The sequence below is a fragment of the Mesocricetus auratus genome, unplaced genomic scaffold, assembly GCF_017639785.1.
Source record: "Mesocricetus auratus isolate SY011 unplaced genomic scaffold, BCM_Maur_2.0 Super-Scaffold_100014, whole genome shotgun sequence".
Classification (NCBI taxonomy): domain Eukaryota; kingdom Metazoa; phylum Chordata; class Mammalia; order Rodentia; family Cricetidae; genus Mesocricetus; species Mesocricetus auratus.
This window is the reverse complement of record NW_024429197.1, coordinates 12,345,878-12,362,532: the sequence shown is the minus strand read 5'-3', so window position 1 is coordinate 12,362,532 and position 16,655 is coordinate 12,345,878. Positions and strand designations below refer to the sequence as shown.

The 16,655-nt window shown below is 53.5% G+C and overlaps 1 protein-coding gene across 1 annotated transcript; it reads left to right on the top strand.

Moving 5' to 3' along the window:
- Positions 1-6,468: 6,468 nt before the first annotated feature.
- On the top strand, positions 6,469-15,614 carry Matn1 (matrilin 1). The gene is made up of 8 exons (XM_040756492.1): positions 6,469-6,628; positions 7,922-8,268; positions 10,141-10,363; positions 11,393-11,518; positions 12,336-12,752; positions 13,329-13,481; positions 14,617-14,697; positions 15,229-15,614. The coding sequence occupies exons 1-8, from the start codon at positions 6,535-6,537 to the stop codon at positions 15,276-15,278; spliced, it is 1,491 nt and encodes a 496-aa protein (XP_040612426.1). The 5' UTR covers positions 6,469-6,534; the 3' UTR covers positions 15,279-15,614.
- The last annotated feature ends 1,041 nt before the right edge of the window (positions 15,615-16,655 follow it).

The window sequence follows — 16,655 nt, the reverse complement described above, 5'->3', positions numbered from 1 at the left end:
ATCACTTGGGTTAGACAGAAACCTTTATTTCCAGTGCCAAGCGAGGCTTGTTGGAATGGACCGGGGGTGGTGGCAGGGGGGTAGTCTGGCTCAGTCTATGTGAGCTTGTGTCTTGCAATGATCCATGTGAAGACTCCTTACCCTTACCCCAAACTGCCCCAGCAAGTAGGGGATGGGGCAAGGTCAGAGGTCACAGGAAGAGGCCACTTTGCATCCCATCATCCTTTGGTCCAATGGGCCACACTGTGGATCCCAAGGACCAGGAGGAGTCTAGGTGCACTCCCTGTCCCCAGTGCTATCCAGGAGTCTTGGTGTTGAGCTGTGTGGTGGGATTGTGCCCTGTGGTCAGGCAGTGGAGAGGGGGCAGCCTAGGGACAGGAAATAGCTGGGTTTGGGGAAATCCATGTGGCCAGCCAAATCAAGCAAGCTGTGGTCGCCTAGGCAGCCTGTGTAGGGGCCTTTCAATGCTCTCCTTGAGGCTCAGAAAGGGGCTCTTTGATGGGGAATGGGGATCCCTGAGGCCTGCCTGAGTGGGAGGCCAGGAGGAGGCCAGTTGGGAGAGGGGCTGTTGCAGGGCAGACAAGATGGTGGTTTCTGGAGTGCTCAGAATCATGTCGGGTCATGGAGCAGGAAAGCATAGGTTTCTTGGGGACTATGACAGTGGCTGAGTGGTTCCCCAGTTGCCTGGGCCCTTTGGTGTTCCATCTCCATGAACATACCAGACATAGGCAGGCCCCAGCCTTGCTCATGATCCACACATGACTTCAAGCTAGTGCCCACCCTACCCTGGATCTCAAGAGTAACTTGCACAACACTTGCTATGTAAATCCAGGGGGTGGAGAAGTGTGTGAACATGTGGTTGGATGTTAGGTGAGAGTGTCACCCGGGTAGATGGAGATACCACACGTTAGTGGAACATAGTGCTGGCTGCCCTGCACACACGTGGTGCTAGCTACTGGCTGCCCTGCACACACATGGTGCTAGCTACTGGCTGCCCTGCACACCTCCCCTACCTCATCTAGCACTTGGTTTCCAGAGGTGTGATCCCTTGCAGGGCCCAAGACCATGTGATATCACATATGGCTCTTCATCCCACGGAGGCAGTGTTCTAGCCGCTGGCGTAGCTGGGTATCTATCACTTTTTTTTTGTAGGTCCTAGCTGCCCCCTTTTACCGGCTTCTGTTTGACTTTGGGGTGACTAGAGATTCCATTCAATAGGATCATTTTTGGCAGCAATTCCAATTTGTAATAGAATTGAGGCAGGCAAGCATAGGGAATAGCTTGTAGCCTGGGACTCCACTTGGCTTGGACTATGTACTCAACCCTCTTCTAAAAAATGTACTTGGTAATCTAAGACTGTACCTGCATTGAGCTGCACATTCACCCAAACAGTGGAATATATTTCCTTCCTAATGATCATTCGTAACTTCCCATTTTATGTCCCGGCGAGATGGCTCAGCAGGTTCGCCACCAAGGCTGACAACCTGCGTCTGATTCTAGGACCTACATGGCAGAAGGAGAAAACTGATTTCTGAAACTTGCTCTCTTACCTCCACACACACACACACACACACACACACACACACACACACACACACACACACACAACAACAACAAACACACACAGAAAAATACTTCCTTTTGTGGATAGCTTCTACTTAAATATATTCCCAGGTATATCTGATACTGGACTGATGCGGACTGGTTTTTGGGTGCATGCTCAGTAAGACAAGCTGTGTCCTCTGGTAAAAGAACCTATTTACCATCTTTTGCTTGAGCATAATTGGGCATGCATATGGTTAAAATCAAATGCATTGTGGGGAGAAACAAGCATGGTAGGAAAAAAACCTGTCAATCAAGACAGAGAATCGCTCTTGCTCAGTCCCCTAGAAACCAGCTAATCTTTCCCCTGAGCCCCATAAAGGGCAGCCCTAAGCAGTAACTGGGGCCCTTCAGTATTCTCTCACTGGGACAGCTTGCAGCTCGCTTGCAACAAATCTACCTGCCCTGTCTCTTTGCTCTCGAATAGTTTCCTTGCTCCTTTGCAATTGCTGTGCACCTTTATTTTAGTTCCTTGAACAAGATGCCGAGAACCTGGAAACATCCGGTTCAGACACCAGCCACAAGTGACAGAATCGTTTTAAATGTTAGAATAGCAGACCAAGAGCTTGGGCTGGGACTCTCCACGGGCCTTTGGTGGCAGCAGAGCCTCTGTGGAGTAGGAATCAGCAGCTGGGTAGGTCTCTGCAGCTACAGGCTTCTGTGCATTCCTGACTGTCTGGGCTCCTGGGGACCACTACCCATAGCCAGACCCTTCCCCAGTTAGTCTGCCTAGTTAGTCATCAGGTATGTCCCAGCAGGCAAGAGTGGCCAGCATGAGGGAGCCACAGCTGGACGTGAACACCCAGCCTGTCTGGGGGATAGTGCAGTGGCCACCCCACTGGTCCAGATGGTCCAGCAGAGCCATCACCTCAGCATCTCTGGCCCATGTGCTACCTCTCCAGCAGGATGGGTTGTGCAGCCACTCTTGGATGTTCTGGTCTGGAGGACCTTTGGGTTTCTTCGGAACCAAAGGTGTGAGGTATTATATTACTTAGTTGACCATGAAGCCTGATATCCCCCCACACTTCTCTTTGATACAGCCTCACTTAGTTGCCCAGGCTTGTATCAAACCCTGTGTTCAAGCCATCCTCTTCTCCCAAGGCCAGGACTACACATGACTGCTAGTGCTTCTGGCTGTCTGAATTCTGATCTGGGGGTGACCTGGACCCCCAGATATCTTTTCACCCAGAAGAATGTATTGGTTATTTGTTCTTTTTCTCTGACAAAATACCCTGGAAGAGATGGGTGTTTTGACTCACAGCTTTAGGTAGGGAAGTCATGGTGGCGGGAGTTTCAGGTGGCTGGTTGTATTGTGTTGGCAGTTAGGAAACAGAGTGACAAAACACTAGTTCTAAGCTCTATTCCTCCACCTTGTTCAGCCCTGGACCTCAGCCCTCATTCACGGTGAGTCTCACCCTTCAATTAACCTAATCAAGGTAACCCCTCAAGGCATGCTCAGAGCTAACCTAACCCAGACAATCCTCACAGGTGTGCCTGGAGGCCTGTCTCCTAGGTGAGTCTAGCTTCCCCTCAAGTTGACAGTCCATGTTAGCCATGACAGAGAGTGGCTGAGCCCGTTTGCCACTTCCTGTGTACCCAAGCTGGGTCTTCAGGAAGACGGGTGGCCTGTGCTCCTTGCCAAGACCTGTGCCAGGTGTCTGGGGATAGAACTTGGGTTTAGTAGGCTACCACCATGAGCAGCATGGGGCAGGCCTTTCAGGGACAAAGCCTGTGCCAAGCCACCATGATCCTGGCCGTGCTTGTCACTGCATCCTCATTTCCCTGACAGATACAAGAAGGTACTGAAAAAACAAAAAAACAAAAAAACAAAAAACAAAACGAACAAAAAAAACAAGCATCTGCTTAGCCTTCAGCGTGCTTCCTTCTCACGGCCTATGGCAGGCTCCACTTTCCAGAAGGATGAGGGAGGTGGAGTCTCTGGAAGCCACCACAGTGGATGCACAGGGCATCAAGTCCAGCTCTATGCAATTCTCAACTGTTTCCTTCTAGCCAGGATCCCTGCACACCCGCCTGCCAGGCCACGGCACAGCGTTAGATGGGGATATGCAAATGAGAAGCTAGATGTAACCGGTCTGAATTTATATGAATGGAGTAAACACACAAACTGCACCTCAAACCCGCTATTTCATGGCTATCATTTTATTAGGAGGAGGGAGTTCTAAACTATGAGCTGGTTCAGAGTTACAGAGGTGGGAGGTGGAGGAGTTATAGAGGTTATACACGCTGGAGGTGGCTCAGTGGGTATAGTGCTTGATATGCAAGTGTGAGGATCCGAGTTCGAATTCCCAGCACCCATGTAAAAGTTAGGCACAGTGATGGGTACCTGTAACCCCAGGACTGAGGGGGAGACTGTAGAGACAGGTGCTCAGCCAGCCTAGCTGGGTTGTGAGCTCCAGGTTCACTGAGAGACCCTGTGTCTTAGTCACTGTTCTATGGCTGTGAAGCGATGCTGTGGCCAAGGCAGCTCATACAAAAGAAAGCATTTAACGGGGGCTGCTTACAGTTTCACTTGTAGTCCACTAACATCGTTAACATGGCACACAAGGTGTTGAAGTCCTTAAGAGCTATTTCCTGACCTGCAGGAAAGGAGAGAGAGAGAGAGAGAGAGAGAGAGAGAGAGAGAGAGAGAGAGAGAGAGAGAGGGAGAGAGAGGGAGAGAGAGGGAGAGGGAGGGAGGGAGAGAGAACCTGTAGCGGCCATTCTTATTCAAATCACCACACCCAGTCTCAAAAACTAAGGTGGAGCTTGAGGCTTGATAGAGGAAGGACACTTGAGGTTGGATTTGATCTTACACACACACACACACACACACACAGAGACACAGACACACGCAATATACACAAACACATGTGGGCACACACATGCAGATTAGATAACTCTGAATGTGGTGGCTCGCACCTGTGAGCTCCGGAATTGGAAAGCTGAGGCAGGGGGATTGCTGTAAGCTGGAAGCCACTCTGTGAGTCTTGAGTCGTACTTTGGCAGTGGCAAGCACTCTCCCTGCTGAGCCACCCTGGGCACCTTAGACTTCTGGGAGGCTGTTAGGACATGGAGATGGAGCACACAGAGTTCCTGCTTTTGAGGACAGGGAAAATGTTTCACATTTTAAAAACACAAATATTTCTTTTTCTTTCCTCAATGTATGCGCTGAACTTCCAGGTGCCCCCAGCTGTCGGCCCCATGGTGGAATGTGAAAGCCTCCCTTCTCTCTGCGACCAACACGGTTCCTGAAAGCCTACCTGTGGCATATTTTGGGACTCTGCTAACTGGAGGGGCGACACAGAGAAGGCGCCTGTGCTGCTCCTGGGGGCACAGACTGGCCATTCAGAAGGGAGCTGAAAGGCCGGTTTCATGGGCCCAGCTGGGCCCAGCAGCAGGCTTTGTCCCCCGAGCCACAGGACGGGTGCTGGCTCAGACTCTCCCTGTCCACCCTGCCAAGAGCCCAAGCATGCACCTCTCACTGAGGCCACCATTGCTGCCCCTCATGTGACCTAGATGGGACCCCATTCATCACTACACACGTTGACAAACTCCCTCAGTCCCTGAGCTCAGGGATGGGAAGGGAACTGAGAAAGGACCCTCATGCTGGGGTGGCAAGGACAGCCACGCAGTGTGGTTTGGGAGGCAGGGTATCTGCTGCAGTTTCTGGGGACTGTGCAGCCACTCTGGAGAAGAGCGCCCCACCCATCCCCAAGCAGTGGAAGGAAGGTGTTAGCAGCCCAGAGGCCTCTGGGTTTGCAGAGGGCTGAGACCTGGGGACAAGGGAGGGGTCAGTAACCCAGAGAGCTCTGGGTATGCAGAGGTGTAGGAGACCTAGGACAGATGAAACCAAAATGGGCAAAGGCAAAGGGAGCAATTTTATTTTTAACACAGCCACAAAGGGGAAGATGTCTTGATTCTGCCCTTGAACTGGCTGGGTAACTTCTGGCTAGTCATCGAACCTCTTTGGGCCTCAGTTTTGGCACCTGGCAAGTGACTGATAGACTGCCTGACAAGTTTGTGGGCACACACACACATAGGAGAGTGACAAGTGTGAGCATCAAGACCGTGTGAGGGATGATGCCATGGTCGCTGTCGGCTGTGCCCGAGGATCTTCTTTAAACCAGTCTGTACCCTTCCCTTCCAGAATGAGATGACAGTGCACAGTGGCAAATCCTCCTGTCTTCCTTCCCCGTGTGATCCCACAGGGCTGGCTTTGTTATGAGGATTAACAAAGATACTTCAGATAATCCCACAGCCTCCCTAGCTAGCTCTGCAGCAGCACCGGCACTGTCCCTACTCCCAGAAGAGGGATGAGGCACAGAGGGGTGCAGCGAGCTGTCCAAGGTCACACCAGCCGATGATCTGGCATCCGTATCTACCTGTACCCATTATCCCCCTTGCCCCCACCCCAGCTGCCTTGCACAGGCTAAACATGGTCGTGCTAGCAGTTAAGACCTGGGCGTTAGGATGGACTTAGTGTGGGCAGATGGGGAGAACTGGCACAGCTGGAGGAGAAGGTTTGGGGAGAAGAGACTGGGAAGCATGTCTGTGAGGAAACTGGGCTTGGGGCTGTGGGTGGGAAAGACGTAGGTGTGGAATGAGGGGGCAGTGCAGGGCTAGGGCTGCAGTCCAATGGACTCAAGTGTCCCTGGGTGGTAGGTCCAAGTCAGCTCAGGCTCTGGCCAAAGCAACCTCCCCCACCCACCTGAGATTTCCTGAATTCCAGCTGTGGCTTGAGCTGCTTCTGCAGGCAAAGGGGCTCTTGTGGCCAACTGCTCCCACCCTCCCTCTCCAGGCACACACACCTCCATTCAGCCTGGCCCCGCCCCTGGGGGTTGGGGCAGGGGTGCTGTCCCCTGCCCGGTGGGTTGATAAGGCAGCTTCTTCTGGCTCCTCTGGTGTGCCACTGGTGTCCCCGTTGCCGCAACCATGAAAGTCACCTCTGGCTCAGTCTTTGCACTCTGTAGCTTGCTGCTGCTGCTACAGGTCCCTGATAGCCTTGGCCTTGTCTCTCAGTCCAGAGGTAAGGGGACCATGGATGATGGGGACACTGGATCCGTGACCCTTGACAAATGACGTGAGGAGCTGCACACAGATGAAGGCTAAATGGGAATCAGGGTTTGGGGGTGTCGGTGCAAGGAGGGCATGGAGATAATGGTGTTAGTGAGGGCTGGGGCAGGTGACACCCAGGGCCACACATGCTGCAGGGGCCAGGAACCTCCAAAGGGCCAGGTGGAGTGGGGAGCGGAGCCAGGCCCAGGACTCTGAGTGCAGACGTGGAGACCATCTGTCTGTTCAGCTTCCGTCAGTCCTCTCGGGGCTGAGCTTTCAGGGTCTGTGCTCTGGCAGCCCTCAGATGCGCAGCCACTCCAGTGCAGATGGGGAAACTGAGGCTGTAGGAGGAGGACCTGCCTCAGCTTGTATTGAGATAGCCCCAGAGCCAAAAGGGGTCAGGTCCTGAGTCTGCGATATGGCCACCTCTGTCTGTCTCTGGAGCCCAGTTCACCCATTTGGAGGCTGAGCTGACAGGGAGCAGGCTGTGAGTTGTGGAACCCGCGGCACAACTTTCATTTTCTGGTCCTTTGTGTCCACTGGGGATGTGCTTGTTTCTGTGTGGCAGGGGCTGGGCAGGACAATGTGTCACAGAGCCCATCTCGGCTGCAGGACCAAGACATCTGGTTCTCAGCTTTGTCCCTCCACACAGATGGGAAATAAGGTTCAAAAGGTGCTGCCCCTGCCCTGGGATCACAGAGCAGCTAAGCCAGGGACTGAATCCAGATCTGCCTCCCCCCACCACTGGCGTTCCCCCAGTCACTGGTGCTGGCTTGGGGTCTGGAGGAACCCAGTCCAGGGGTTGTCTTGAGCCATCTGGCTAGGATGACAAGGTGGCACCAGGAATTCCTGCTCTTTCCCTGTCCTGGGAGGGAAGTGGCTCCAAATTTGCTGACGAAAAGAGGCTGTGCACATGGGTACCCTGTTGGCTCTTAAGGAGGTGCCCATCCAGGAGGCCCCTCAGTGTCCTCCTGCCTAACGCTCTGCCAGCAGGTCCCGCCGGCCTCCACACCCCTTTGCTTGTTCTTGGAGGATCCTGTGAAGAGGCCATCAGCCAGCTGCTCAGATGAGGAAGGCTCAAGAGGCACTGAGACCTGAGGGGTCTCCCATCTTTCTCCCCACGGGTTGAGCCGCTTGCCTGAGACTACCCACTGAGCTGAGGATCTAGCTGGACTACGGAGGCCCACCCTGTGCTCTCTGGAGGTCCAGGCCACTCCTCTGACATTTGCTTCTTCTTCTGCTTTCTCTCTCCTGCCCCTCCCAGGGCACCTCTGCCGGACACGACCCACTGACCTGGTGTTTGTTGTTGATAGTTCTCGAAGCGTGAGACCCGTGGAGTTTGAGAAGGTGAAGGTGTTCCTGTCTCAGGTCATTGAGTCACTGGATGTGGGGCCCAATGCCACACGGGTGGGCTTGGTCAACTATGCTAGCACTGTCAAGCCTGAGTTCCCACTTCGGGCCCACGGCTCCAAGGCCTCGCTGCTGCAAGCTGTGCGCCGCATCCAGCCGCTGTCCACAGGCACCATGACTGGCCTGGCCCTACAATTCGCCATCACCAAGGCCTTGAGTGATGCCGAGGGTGGGCGCACCAGATCCCCCGACATCAGCAAGGTATGGAGCACTGGTTGATTGGAGCAGGAATCAGAGCTGATGCCCTAGGGGATTTTCAGGTCTCTGTTCAGAGCGTTGCCTGGAGTCTCTGAGGCAGGGCAGATATAAAGTTGGGATCTTCCTAGAAGTGGAGAAAGGCAGGCCAGGTGCTTATGCTCTGGGGATGCCTCAGTTTCCCCACCTATGAAACGGAGTACTGATGACCTCTCTTGCAGCTTGGCTCAGTAAGGTGCCTGGTACCCAGCATTACCCAGCATGCCCCACATGCACCAGTGTGCTTTGCAAGCCTGTGCTTGGGAAAGTGAGACAGTCCCCCAAGTCACCATCTCAGAGGGCTCCAGGAGCATGCCCAGCCGCACACAGGCTACCTACCCACACTGTCCCTTCCTTGAGTATGTCCCCTCCTCAACTCTTGTTGGCCTGGGAAGTCACTATTTCCCTGCCCTTGGTCGGCCCTGGTCCTTTCTCGTTCCTTTCTGTACCCCCATTTTCTTGCTTACTTTAGATCAATGCCTAAAGCTGATAGTCCCATTTCACACACAGAAAACAGGGTACAGAAAGTTCCAGCAATGTGTCCAAATTCTATTTGGCAGCAGTGTTCAATGGCCTTGATACACAATTCCAGCCATCCCCGTCCCCGGAGAAATGACACCAGACAGCTATTAGTCTAGTCTGTAGAGTTGTTCCAATGGTTTAGCATGAGGTACAGGGGCTGGGGCTGATGGCCGTGCTTAGAGGATGGGGTAGCTCCGGGTGATGCTGATGGAGAGAGACGGTGAGCTATGTCGCTTGCAGCCTGCCCATCTCTAGGGTAAACTGGTCCCCCTAGATCAAACTAGTGGCCTGAGTGGCCAGATGAGGACAACACTCCCCCAGCAGGTCACAGGGGGGCTTCTGGGGCTGGACACCTGGTGGGTCTTTAGAAGTCTCAAGGCTGGGCAGTATCTCAGAAACTAGAAACCACAGGGGGTTGGGTGGAGTGTGACAACTCAGAATCACAGCTAGGTCCCCGAGGGGAGGAATGTGCAGAATCACTTCCCAGGGGACTATGTGATGGTTCTAAAATAGTGGTTGTTCCTTTGGGGCTCCTGCTGGTGAGTCATCTCACTCACCCGGGCCCCATGCCTTTCCACAGAGGCAGAGACCCTGGGTAAGCAAAGACCTCAGGGAAGGAGCCCCACTTCTGGCCTAGGCCTGTCCCAACTAATTTACAGCCAGACACTCTGACACTGCCAGACTGGAGGCTTGTCTTCCTTGGGTACCCAGCAAAGGACTGGGGGTGGGGGATCAGCCGGCAGTCTTTTCTTCCTTCTAAGGGGTAGGTGCTATCCTGGGTAGCGGAGGACAAAAGGGCATTTTTGTCAATGGGTTGGTTTTCTAGATTTTGGGGGTTGACCTTCCTTTGGGCCCAAAGTAATAGCTACATCCTGGAGGCGCCCCATCTTCATTCGTTATCCTCGGCTTCCCTCTGGTGGTCATTATGCAGAACTGCACGGGGTTAGTTCCTTGCCTGGGCAATTTCACCCACGTTGACCACAGGGACCTCAGGGGGACCAGAGGCCACGGTCACACACATGACCCTGTTTGCAGAGTTCCTGAGAGACTCAAGACACCGGGACCCCAGAGCTTCCTGCCTGATGGAGGAGGCTCCAAAGGCTGGATTCAGAAGGGAGACACCTCAACCCTCATCTTCCCATCTTCCGCAGTCAGAAAAAGTCTGTAGAGCCTGTGGCTAGTGGGATCTCTGTCTTTGTGTGTGTGCTGGCTGCTACCAGCCCTGTGCCCCTGGCCAAATTCCGGTGCCCCTCAGACCTCCGGCTCCTCTGCCTTGAGGGTTTGCTGGAGCCGGTCCTCACATGCCCCCGCGTGTAGGTTGTCATCGTGGTGACTGATGGGAGACCCCAGGACAGCGTGCGGGATGTGTCTGCGCGCGCGCGGGCCAGTGGCATCGAGCTGTTCGCTATCGGCGTGGGCCGCGTGGACAAGGCCACGCTGCGACAGATCGCCAGCGAGCCGCAGGACGAACACGTGGATTACGTGGAGAGTTACAATGTCATCGAGAAGCTGGCCAAGAAGTTCCAGGAGGCCTTCTGCGGTGCGCGGCCGGGAGGGGAGGGGCCTCGCAGGCCTGGGGGCGGGGCCTGGACAGAGAGGTTGGCTTGAAGAAGGGTTAAGCGTTAATACTGGGGTTTGCTAACTGTGGAGACCACGGGACCAATTCGAGCCGATCTCAAGAGTCTGGTCTGGGATGGTGGAGTTGGGGTGAAGCAAGGGTGGAGACAGAATAAGCATGGGAGGGCAGGTCCGGGGGCAGAACACAGTAGGAGTGGGTGTTGGGAGGGGCTAGTCCTAGGGGTGGGACTGGGGCAGGGTGACAAGCTAGGGACAGGTGAGATCAGAGAGCCAGGCTGGGTAGTGTCAAGGACTGTTAGCATCAGTGAGGTCAAGAGTAAAGCCTCCATGACTTAGGACTGAAACTCAGAATAGACTGAGGCGGGACTAGGGGGTATCAGATTCTGTAAGGTCCCCAGCCAGCAGTTCAGGAGCCTTTTTATAGGGGAGCATTAAAACACAAAACATCAAAACAAAAAACACAACCTGCCTGGTAGGTCTTGGCATCAAAGATTTCCATGATGCAGGAGAGTCCGGGGGCCTGGGAAGGTTTGGAGTCCTTTGTGGAGGGGAGATGGGCCTTTGTGTGAGGATTTCTTGGGGGATGTGATTGGTCAGAGGGCAGAGTTGGACCAGGGATGAGGCTGGGGCGGGTTCTTTCCCCTTACTGTGAGGGTTGAGTGGATCATGCAAGGTACAACACTAGCTCCCAGCATGCAACAGACTTTTTATTGTGGGAGAACATACAAGAGTCCCTGCTCCCATGGCCTCTACCGTGGCAGGGGCCTTTGGGTTCTGCTAGCAGCATTATCTTCTTTGGGATTTCATCTGGCTAAGCAATTCCACCCTGGGTTGAGTGTGTGGGATCTGGAGTCTATTCAGTTTGGGATGCACATGTCTCAGTTTCCTGGAAACTGCCAGGGGCCAGTCTCCATGGCCAGGGAGGAGCATTTTGACTGAGATGTGCAAGCATTTGTAAGTGTGCTATGTGAGCCTTCCCTTGTCTCCCCAGTGGTGTCAGACCTGTGTGCCACAGGGGACCACGATTGTGAGCAGGTGTGCATCAGCTCTCCAGGCTCCTACACCTGTGCCTGCCATGAGGGCTTCACGCTGAACAGTGATGGCAAGACCTGCAATGGTCAGTGGATGGACCCTGGGCAACCCGGGGAGGGAGGTGGGAGATGGAGAGCCATCTGAGGCATCGTGCTCTCTACTTCTGGACCACACTACAAAATAGACAAATGCCTTCTAGAGTCTGCTAACTATGGGAGGTTTTTTTCCCCAACCTCTGACTTTCTCATCATCACACTAGGTAGGGTGGGTTGAGGTGGGGAGAGGCACAGATACTGCCTAAGGTGAAATCTTGGTGTTACCAGTTTTTAAAAATTTTTTTATTTATATATTTATTTATTGTTTTTTGTTTTTTCGAGACAGGGTTTCTCTGTATTGTTTTGGAGCCTGTCCTGGAACTCACTCGGTAGACCAGGCTAGTCTCGAACTCACAGTGATCCGCCTGTCTCTGCCTCCCGAGTGCTGGGATTAAAGGCGTGCGCCACCAACGCCCGGCCAGTTTTTTTTTTTTTAATTTAAGATTTATCTATTATGTATACAGTGTTCTGCCTGCGTGTGTGCCTGCAGGCCAGAGGAGGGCACCAGATCTCAATACCGATGGTTGTGAGCCACCATGTGGTTGTTGGGAATTGAACTCAGGACCTTTGGAAGAGCAGGCAGTGCTCTTAACCTCCGAGCCACCTCTCCAGCCCCAGGTGTCACCAGTTTTGGGCATGTGATTCACCAGGTGTTTCTGATACTGTAAAACGGGGCCAGGAACTCTGGCTTTGTAGAGGGAATCCTGAGATACAAAGAGGGTGGCACATGGCTGAGTGCCCAGCTGATGGCGGGACTGTCTGGCTGTGTCCTCCGACTTCATCACCTTGTCACTGTACTCTCCTCAGTCTGCAGTGGCGGCAGCAGTGGCTCAGCCACTGACTTGGTGTTCCTCATTGATGGGTCCAAGAGCGTGCGGCCTGAGAACTTTGAGCTGGTGAAGAAGTTCATCAACCAGATTGTGGACACACTGGATGTGTCAGACAGGCTGGCCCAGGTAGGGCTGGTACAGTACTCAAGCTCTGTTCGCCAGGAGTTCCCGCTAGGCCGCTTTCACACCAAGAAGGACATCAAGGCGGCTGTGAGGAACATGTCCTACATGGAGAAGGGCACCATGACCGGTGCTGCCCTTAAGTATCTCATAGATAATTCCTTCACTGTGTCCAGCGGGGCAAGACCTGGAGCCCAGAAGGTCGGCATTGTCTTCACTGATGGCCGGAGCCAGGACTACATTAATGACGCTGCCAGGAAGGCCAAGGACCTTGGTATGTGCTGCCTGCCTGGCTTCTAGACCCCACTCATGGCCAGGGACACCCGTAGGCACAGTTCTACTGTAACTTGGCTCCATGACTTGTGATTAATGTTTTAAACCCATATCACCTTGAGTAGGGAGGTGTTTGTTAGGCCAACTCTCTTTTATACCGAGGACAAAACGGAGGCCCTGGAGGACCGAGTGGCTTGTCCTGTGGTCCCTTTGTTGCTGAGACTCACAGCCTTCCCAGCAGAATGTTGGTTCCCAAGAGTGCACCAACTGTTAGAAAACAACCCCACTTTGAGATAAGTTATACCATTTTAACTAAATGAGGAAAATAATAACACCAGACAGATGTTTTGAGGGCCAGATGATGCTCGCAGCACAAATGTCACTGAACAGGGACACACAGCAGAACCTCAGACAACATAGCTGATTTATTTGTTCTTGATAGAGGCATTGTGCCTGCAATTCCAGAAGCTGCCACCAGGACGTGTCTTGAGCAGGCAGTCTAGGCATTCCTCAGGAGGCTGAGCTATCTGCCTGCCCACCCTGGAGGCCAGCCTTCAGTGTTTGGTTTCTCTGGCAGGCTTTAAGATGTTTGCGGTGGGCGTGGGCAATGCTGTGGAGGACGAGCTGAGGGAAATCGCCTCTGAGCCGGTGGCAGACCACTACTTCTACACAGCGGACTTCAAGACCATCAACCAGATTGGCAAGAAGTTGCAGAAGAAAATCTGTGTGGGTGAGTGAGGCCAGGAGACATCAAGGGAGGGGATCTGTGGAGGGGGGGGAGGGGGGAGCAGGGGGGAGACAGAACCACCCTGGATCTGAGTGTGGCAGGGCTCATTACTGATCTACACACACTTCCCCTCCTCTTTGACGGGCATTGTTCTCAGTGCTCTGCATGGTCTGTCATTTGCTCCTTTTGGTAGGAAGATCATGATCCTGTTTTGTAGCCAGCAAAGCTAAGGCTGCAGGAGGTGGGGCCACTGCTGATTTCTTGGAGCTAGGATTGAACCCTTCTGCCTTCCTGGCTCTCCTGATGTCTTGGCCCATGGTTTGATCCTTGTGGTGAAAAGTCTGGGCTCCTGGGCAATGGAAAAACATAGTTGGTAATGTGCTAGTTTTATAAACATGAGGACCTGAGTTCTAGCCTCCAAACCCACTAAAAAATCAACCAAAACCAAACCAAAACAGCCAGAAGGCTGGAGAGATGGTTCAGTGGTTAAGAGCGCTGGCTTGGACTCCCAGCACCCACATGGTGGCTCACAACTGTTTGTAACTACAGTTCCAGGGGATCTGACGCCCCCTTCTGGCCTCTGAGAACATTGCATGGATGTGGTATGCGTGCACACATGCTGGCAAAACACCCACGTACATAAAGAATCCATTTAAAAAGCCAGGTGTGGCATGCTGGCAATCCACTTCTAAGGAGACAGAGACAGGCTGGCCAGCCAACCTAACCTACTTGGTCAGCTTCAAGCCAAAGTGGGACTCCATCTCAAAAAAACTAGATACATGGCAATATCTTCCACAAGTAGGTGCACGCACACAGGAACACACACACACACACACTCACACACACACTCACACACACGCATACACACACACACTCCAGATGTCAGGCTCAGATGTGCTTCCAGCTAAGATGCCTTGTGCATCCCCCCATAGCAGGTACTCAACCTGTCAGTCCACTCTTCATCACTCCTGGGGGCACTATCGACAGCCCCTGATGTCCTCCTGCTATTCTTCCTTCTGTCCTCCCAGACTCCATTCCCTCTCACACCCCCAAACCTCTCATGTGTCAGTCCCAGCAGTGACTGGCCGCCCTTCCTGCCATCCTCTGCAGTGTCCCCTCCCCCTTCTCTCCACTGCAGAGGAAGACCCATGTTCTTGTGAGTCCATAGTGAGATTTGAGGCCAAGGTGGAGGATCTGCTGCAAGCCCTGACCAGAAAGCATATCCTTGCTCAGGCTGTGGAGGGCAGGGCTGGGGAGGGGGAATCGAGGGCCAGGATGCTGGGGTGTGACCACAGACACTCTGGTTTTAGGCATAGGCTTGGGGCAGCTTCCTCCTGCTAAGGCCTGGATTCTGTCGAGAAAGGCTGGCACCTACCTGGTAACGGATCTCATCAAACTCAGAGGTTCCCACACATCAGGGAAACTGAGGCACAAGCCAAGTCCTAGGGATGGGACACAGACATAATTCTGGACCTGCTCTCCAAATATGGAGCTTGTGGGCTTGTTTCTCAGGCACTTGGTGACATGGTAAAGCACAGGCTTACTCAGAGGCAGACCCAGCCCTGATAGCTCATGGTAGGAGTTTCCTGGGACTAAGACTGAAAAAGATCCCACCGAGTATCCCTGGGCTTTGGTGGTGAGGGAGGGAGTGAGAAAGTCCTGGATGTAGTTCCTGGGAGAATCCAGAAGTGGTGTCAGGTCATTACTCACAGCTCTGGCCGTCTGCTTCTGCCCTTAACTCCACGCCCACTGGAAGCCGTGAGCAAGCGGCTGGCTGTCCTGGAGAACAGAATCGTCTAACAGCCACCTCCCACCCAAGGCATGGCTCATGGAGTCCTGGGAATGCCCCTCTGTAGCTGGGGTTAGTCTGGCTGTGATGCATTAGCGAGGTAGCCTGGAGAGACTGGCTGTAGGTCTCTCCAACCTCCGGTGTCCTAGGGCTGGGAGCAGGAGGGGACACATGTTTATGCCTGCTGGGAGTGCATGATGATGTCTGTGAGTATGTGTGTGCCTGAGCACACTGTGTCTGGGAGCAGGGGTGTGTGCACAGTGAAAATGTAGAGAATGGGTGTGTGAGATTGTGTGTGCATTTTTTCCAACCAAAAGCTTAATATATTCCTGTTTTTCTCCATTTAATTCTTTAGCCTTTCTTGACTCTGAGTGATATTTCTGTTCCTTGAGGAAAAACAATTAAATGCAGTTCACTGTATACCCTGGATGAAATTAGAGGTGGCAACTGGGGGCCAGGAGGAGGGATGATGCAGGTGCCCATGCTGGGGTTGCTGCGATGAGGCGGTTGTGGGGACAGCAGCATGGTGCTGATGAAGTTGACAGAGGCCACACCAAGACCAGATCAGGTCACATGGTGCTGATGAAGTTGACAGAGGCCACACCAAGACCAGATCAGGTCACATGGTGCTGATGGAGTTGACAGTGGCCACACCAAGACCAGATCAGGTCACATGGTGCTGATGGAGTTGACAGTGGCCACACCAAGACCAGATCAGGTCACATGGTGCTGATGGAGTTGACAGTGGCCACACCAAGACCAGATCAGGTCACATGGTGCTGATGGAGTTGACAGTGGCCACACCAAGACCAGATCAGTTCACATGCTGCCTGATCATCTTCACCATGGTCTCAGTCCACACCCCCAGGAAGCAGCCAAAGAGGGCTCACCCATCATCCCCCTTTATGGATGGGAAGGCTAAGTGATGACAAGGTTTCTGTCTGTGGGCCAGTTCTTGCATCAGGACCCCAGGACAGCATAAAAAGCGTGATGCCACAGGGGTGGGAAGTGGGACCAGTTGGGAATGACCTATTCAGGCATTTGTTTGTCAGGTATCAAGTATGTACATAGCCTCCAGATCACTCAGGAGGGAGAGGGTGGCCTTGAGAGGGACTCGGGAAGGCGGAGTGTTCACATCGCCTTGGCCCTAGCTGGAGAAGAGCGTGGCTTTAGCTGGTGCCAGTCTGGGTTGGGAGCATTTGAGTGGGGTGATGGGGAGTTCCACTGAGCCTGGGTTGGCCTGGGCCCCTATGTGTTTTCTGCCGTTTTGGAAGCACCGTCTTTTTGTGTGTCCTCGCTGCTCTGCAATGACAGCGGCAGCCACCGTGCAGACAGCCACTCCTGATCCTTGCTCCTGACGCTGCCTCCTGTGCCTCTCAGCTACCTGG

Coding starts and splice junctions, on each gene's coding strand:
- Matn1 (XM_040756492.1), top strand. CDS start 6,535: ATGAAAGTCACCTCTGGCTCAGTCTTTGCACTCTGTAGCTTGCTGCTG. Junction 10,364..11,392: donor GTTCCAGGAGGCCTTCTGCG/GTGCGCGGCCGG, acceptor TTGTCTCCCCAG/TGGTGTCAGACCTGTGTGCC. Junction 11,519..12,335: donor TGATGGCAAGACCTGCAATG/GTCAGTGGATGG, acceptor TACTCTCCTCAG/TCTGCAGTGGCGGCAGCAGT.